The sequence below is a fragment of the Tiliqua scincoides genome, chromosome 4, assembly GCF_035046505.1.
Source record: "Tiliqua scincoides isolate rTilSci1 chromosome 4, rTilSci1.hap2, whole genome shotgun sequence".
In the NCBI taxonomy this organism is placed as follows: Eukaryota; Metazoa; Chordata; class Lepidosauria; order Squamata; family Scincidae; genus Tiliqua; species Tiliqua scincoides.
In genome coordinates this window covers 127,003,282-127,009,281 of record NC_089824.1, presented here as the reverse complement: position 1 = coordinate 127,009,281, position 6,000 = coordinate 127,003,282, and the positions used below count along the sequence as shown (strand labels likewise).

The 6,000-nt window shown below is 50.3% G+C and overlaps 1 protein-coding gene across 3 annotated transcripts in view; it reads left to right on the top strand.

Moving 5' to 3' along the window:
- Nucleotides 1-3,012: 3,012 nt before the first annotated feature.
- STXBP3 (syntaxin binding protein 3) overlaps nucleotides 3,013-6,000 on the top strand; it is a 30,746-nt gene continuing 27,758 nt past the window's right edge. Inside the window, exons 1-2 of one of the 3 annotated variants that reach the window (XM_066623926.1) lie at nucleotides 3,179-3,311; nucleotides 4,788-4,813. In XM_066623926.1, coding sequence (XP_066480023.1) covers nucleotides 3,280-3,311; nucleotides 4,788-4,813 — 58 coding nt within the window. In that variant the 5' untranslated portion in view covers nucleotides 3,179-3,279. Of the gene's footprint in view, nucleotides 3,122-3,178; nucleotides 3,312-4,787; nucleotides 4,877-6,000 lie in introns of those variants that run through there. The other 2 variants (XM_066623925.1, XM_066623927.1) reach the window with 2 other exon arrangements.

The window sequence follows — 6,000 nt, the reverse complement described above, 5'->3', positions numbered from 1 at the left end:
TTTTTCTGATCCATTTCCTGCTGTCTGCCATTTGGCTGGCTAATTATGTGCTAATTATGTGGGGTGGACCATTGGTCGGTATGGGACACCAGTCCACCACATGTGGCAAACCACTGCCTGAGGGTCAAATCCTATCCAATTTTCCAGTGCTGGCGCAGATGTGCCAATGGGGTGTGCAATGCATCTTGTGGAGAGGCGGCAGTCACAGAGACTTCCTCAAGGTATGGAGACATTTGCTCCCTTACCTCAAGGCTGCATTGCGACTGCACTGGTGCTGGAAAGTTAAGAACATAAGAACATAAGAGCAGCCCCACTGGATCAGGCCATAGGCCCATCTAGTCCAACTTCCTGTATCACACAGCGGCCCACCAAATGCCCCAAGGAGCACACCAGATAACAAGAGACCTGCATCCTGGTGCCCTCCCTTGCATCTGGCATTCTGACATAACCCATTTCTAAAATCAGGAGGTTGTGCATACACATCATGGCTTGTACCCCATAATGGATTTTTCCTCCATAAACTTGTCCAATCCCCTTTTAAAGGCATCCAGGCCAGTCACCATCACCACATCCTGTGGCAAAGAGTTCCACAGACCAACCACACGCTGAGTAAAGAAATATTTTCTTTTGTCTGTTCTGACCCTCCCAATGCTCAATTTTAGTGGATGTCCCCTGGTTCTGGTGTTATGTGAGAGTATAAAGAGCATCTCTCTATCCACTCTGTCCATCCCCTGCATAATTTTGTATGTCTCAATCATGTCCCCCCTCAGGCGTCACTTTTCTAGGCTGAAGAGGCCCAAACGCCATAGCCTTTCCTCATAAGGAAAGTGCCCTAGCCCCTTAATCATCTTAGTCGCTCTCTTTTGCACCTTTTCCGTTTCCAGTATGTTCTTTTTGAGATGCGGTGACCAGAACTGGACACAATACTCCAGGTGTGGCCTTACCATCGATTTGTACAACAGCATTATAATATTAGCCGTTTTGTTCTCAATACCTTTCCTAATGATCCCAAGCATAGAATTGGCCTTCTTTACTGCCGCTGCACATTGGGTCGACACTTTCATCGACCTGTCCACCACCACCCCAAGATCTCTCTCCTGCTCTGTCACAGACAGCTCAGAACCCATCAGCCTATATCTAAAGTTTTGATTTTTTTGCCCCAATGTGCATGACTTTACACTTACGTTGGATAGGATTGGGCCCTGTGTCAGCAGTCTCACCACACCTTGTCAGTTGGCTTGCCAGCTAGGATTGAAGCTGCTCCAATCTGATGTAATGCTGGAAATTCCTGATGGCTCCATTAAAACCTCCAGGATGGCTCTCAGTAGTCATTTGTAGATTGATGGCGATTCCTGGAAGCTGCAGGATGATCCTAGAAGGTTGGCCAGTGGTCACACTGTTTATTAGCAAGACAGCCCTGATGTTGACTCTTTCCTACACACACTTACCCAGGAGTAAGTCACACTGAACTAACATCTGAGAAGGCATGCATAGCTGTAAGATGCCACAAGCCTCATAGGTGTCTTGAGGCCAACAGATTCAGGGCCCATTCCTATCCAACTTTCTGGTGCCAATGCAGCCCCAAGGTAAGGGAACAAATGTTCCCTTACCTTGAGGAGGCCTCCATGACTGCAGCCCCACCGCAGGATGCAGCGCATGCCCCATTGGCATGGCTGCATTAGTGCTGGAAAGTTGGATAGGACTGGGCCCTAACACAGCAATGCCTCTTGTTCCTAGTCCATATTTGGCAGAAATAAAATACCTTTAAAGTGCGATACCACCTCTCCTTTTATTTAAAATAGCACTCATTTTAAAAAAATTTAACAGTTGAATCATGTATTTAGAACATGCTTGGTATTCCAATTTTTATAGTGATAGTCATTTGCTATTCTATTGTTGGGGAAATAATCTTTATCTAATGTGTGTGCAGAGCATTTCCAGTACACATCAGTGCCTACAAATGACTCACAAAATACAATGAAAGCTCAAACCCCCTGCTTTCTCCCAGTCTGGAGGTGTGCAGAGCGATTCATATACTGGAAGTGTGCAGACTTCATATACTAGGTCTTGAAGTGCCTCATTTGGATGCAAATAGGGCAACTAGGTGGAGCCTCATCATGGAGTGCAAAAATACATGTTTAAAATAAATATAATTTGAAGTGAATTTAAAAAGGAGCCAGAATTGACTCTCTTGGTCTTAAATGACTACCCCACCATGCTCTTTAACATTCCCCCCTCCATTATTTTTGCATCTGCCCTAGAGCCCAATCCTATGCAAGTGAGGAAGTAAGTCCCATTCTAATCAATGGAATTTGTATGTTAGCAACCTTCAGTCTCGAAAGACTCTGGTATCGCGCTCTGAAAGATGGTTCTGGAACAGCGTCTAGCGTGGCTGAAAAGGCCAATTCAGGAGGTAAGCGTGGATAGGATTGCAGCCTTAAGAGCCCAATCCTATCCATGACTTCTCAGGTGTAAGTTTCATTAGAGTCAATGGGGCTTCCTCCCAGGTAAGTGTAGACAGGGCTGCAGCCTTAGACACCAAGCCTCTGCCTGTCTACTGGGAAGAATGTCCCATTAGAGTCAAGGGGGCTTCCTCCCAAGTAAGTGTGGATACGCTGCAGCCTCACAGCCCCAGCCTCTGCCTGTCTACTCAGAGGGAAGTCCCATCAGAGTCAATGGGGCTTCCTCCCAGGTAAGTGTGGCCAGGACTGCAGCCTCACTCCCAGGGAAACGTCCTCCTGGAAGGAATCCCGCCACCGAGGAGGGAACTCCTTCCCAGCCAGGCGCAGCGGAGCCTTCGTTCCACCGCCAGCAGCGCGTGCGGGCGCGGCTCAGCTCCGCAGAGGGCAGGGAGGTCTTTCCGCAAACGCCGCAGAACCCTCGGCACCTGCCTCCCTCCGCCTGTCTGTCACCGCCGAGCGCGGCAGACAGGCGACGAACCTGCAACGCAGTGGGCGGGGCTTGCCGGGATGGGCGAGGCTTCCTCTGGAGGACGGGCTGCATGGAGGGTGGATTTTCCGTCTGGGCGGGGGGAGCGGGTGCGAGTGGCCGAGCGGATGCAAGATGGCGCCGGCGATCGCAGCGAGCGGGGAGAGGGGGCTGAAGAGCCTGGTGTGGCAGAGTGAGTGCCGCGCGCCGCTGCGCCCTTCCTCCGCAGTCCTGGCCGAGGGGACGGCCTCTCGCGGCGCTGCGGGCCGCACGGCCTGCCTGTGCCTGCTCTCCCGCTCCGCCCGAGACGCTGCGGGGCCTCCGCTGCCCTCTGCTCGGCTGGAGGGAGGGATGCTGCTTGCGGGACCGTTTGCTGAATGGCTGTGTGTAGGCGAGGCTGCTGCTCAGAAAGCCCCGCAGTGACGCCCCTGGTGCCCTTGTGGGGAAGGTTGTGGCAACCCACAGCAGTGGCGCCTCTGGTGCGCTTGTGGGGAAGGAGGTGGCAACCCACAGCAGTGGCGTCTCTGGTGCGCTTGTGGGGAAGGAGGTGGCAACCCACAGCAGTGGCACTTGTGGGGAAGGAGGTGGCAACCCACAGCAGTGGTGCCTCTAGTGCGCTTGTGGGGAACGAGGTGGCAACCCACAGCAGTGGTGCCTCTGGTGCGCTTGTGGGGAAGGAGGTGGTAACCACCGCAGTGGCGCTTGTGGGGAAGGAGGTGGCAGCCCACAGCAGTGGTGCCTCTGGTGCGCTTGTGGGGAAGGAGGTGGTAACCACCGCAGTGGCGCTTGTGGGGAAGGAGGTGGCAGCCCACAGCAGTGGTGCCTCTGGTGCGCTTGTGGGGAAGGAGGTGGCAACCACCGCAGTGGCGCTTGTGGGGAAGGAGGTGGCAGCCCACAGCAGTGGCGCCTTTGGTGCGCATGTGGGGAAGGAGGTTGCAACCACCGCAGTGACGCTTGTGGGGAAGGAGGTGGCAACCACCGCAGTGGCGCTTGTGGGGAAGGAGGTGGCAGCCCACAGCAGTGGCGCCTCTGGTGCGCATGTGGGGAAGGAGGTGGCAACCACCGCAGTGACGCTTGTGGGGAAGGAGGTGGTAACCACCGCAGTGGCGCTTGTGGGGAAGGAGGTGGCAGCCCACAGCAGTGGCGCCTCTGGTGCGCATGTGGGAAAGGAGGTGGCAACCACTGCAGTGGCGCTTGTGGGGAAGGAGGTGGCAGCCCACAGCAGTGGAACCTCTGGTGCGCTTGTGGGGAAGGAGGTAAATACCCACAGCAGTGGTGCCTCTGGTGCACGCTTGTGGGGAATGAGGTGGCTACCCACAGCAGTGGCGCATGTGTGGGGAAGGAGGTGGCAACCCACAGCAGTGATGCCTCTTCCCCACATGCGCACCACAGAGGCGCCACTGCTGTGGGTTGCCGTCTCCTTCCCCACACAGAGGCGCCACTGTCACCTCCTTCCACACAAGCACACACAGAGGCGCCACTGCTGTGGGTTGCACCTCCTTCCACGGAAGCATGCACAGAGGCGCCACTGTGTGGGTTGCCACTAGAATATGGATTATACTATTATATTATAGATCAGGGGTATCAAACATAAGACCTGGGGCTGGATGTGGCCCTCAGAAGCTTTTTATCAGGCCCTCTGACTCTCAGCTGCTGAGCCGTGCTGAGGTGTTCCTGCTGTAAGGGCAACCCACATGAAAATTGTTCTATATCTTGATATATGATCAAGATTTGTGCATTTTCTCTTCTGTCACTTGCAGTGAATGAGCTCCTAAATGAGAAAAAGTGCTTATTTTTGGTTATGACCTGTTTAATGACACCCCTTCCTGCCTAATGACATCACTTTTGGTCTTCAGCAGGCACCATGAATGGTATTCCGCCTTCGGTATGAAATGAGTTTGACACCCCTTTTATAGAATGTGGGTTATACTAGAATAAGACCCAGAAGGTAATTTGCCTTTGAGTAAAACCTATGATCAAAGCCTATTGGGCATTCTTAATTAAAAGATGTTATCTTCTGGCCCTACTTTGAGACCAATGTCTTCCTTAATTTTCATAAATTTTGAAGGGAAAAAATTGTACCCTTGACTTAGAGTTACACCTGCAACCATATTCCCATTTAACCAAGGTTTGTAACCTCATGCAAATTTCTGGTTTCAAATCCTGTTTAAGATTAGAAATACTTGTTGGCATCAAGATAGAAGTGCTAAACCACAGTTAAGACTGACAAGGGAATCAGGGCAGGGAATTTGCTGCAGAAGAGTGTGTATACGCATGGATGTACTGGCTGCTAGCTCTCTAGTTGTAAACCATTGTGGGTATACCAGATATACTTATGTGTTTGTGTGGACATCAGTAGGATTACTTGTTTGTCCAAGGTACGTTTGGAAGTGAGAGGAGAATCTTGTTGAGCTTTTCACTGTCTTCCTTCAGGGCGTCTTTGTTGCAATGTTTGGATAAAGAGGGATCTGTGAGGTCCCAATAAATGAAATATTACTGCAGAAGTGTAAGCAATAAAAGCCATGGAAGCAGAAAGGAGCAAGAAACTTGTTGGTCATGTTCCATGGTCTATGTAAGAGTGCAATAAATGGGTTTAGGTCTGAACAAAGAGCTGTCTGTTTTTTATGTGCTGTAAAACATAATGTAAATTGATAGGATATAATCATTTTTTTTTGAAGTATTGTCTGAAGCAGTATCCCTTTAGGGGCAGTTTAAGTCTCAGTAGCAATAAGATATACGTGCATACTGAAGTACAATAGTTAAAGCCAAGTTGGTTTATCTCTGGCAACAGCAATGAGGGAACAGAAAGCAGGAACATCACTTTGTAGGGAAAGGATCTGGAACAATCATTTATGTTTTTATACAAAAGGTTAAGGAGACCACACCTAAAGCATTTAGTTCCTTAATACAGGAAATAGCAAACTGGAGGATGCTGATATGACAGGGGAATATAGTTATATTTTTGGATACAGTACTGTGGGTTTGCTTTAGGTCCTTTAAAAAAAAAGTATAAAATGAACAAAGAGATTGAAGCAGTCAAGCAGATGGAGAATTTTCTGAGTTATTTGAGGG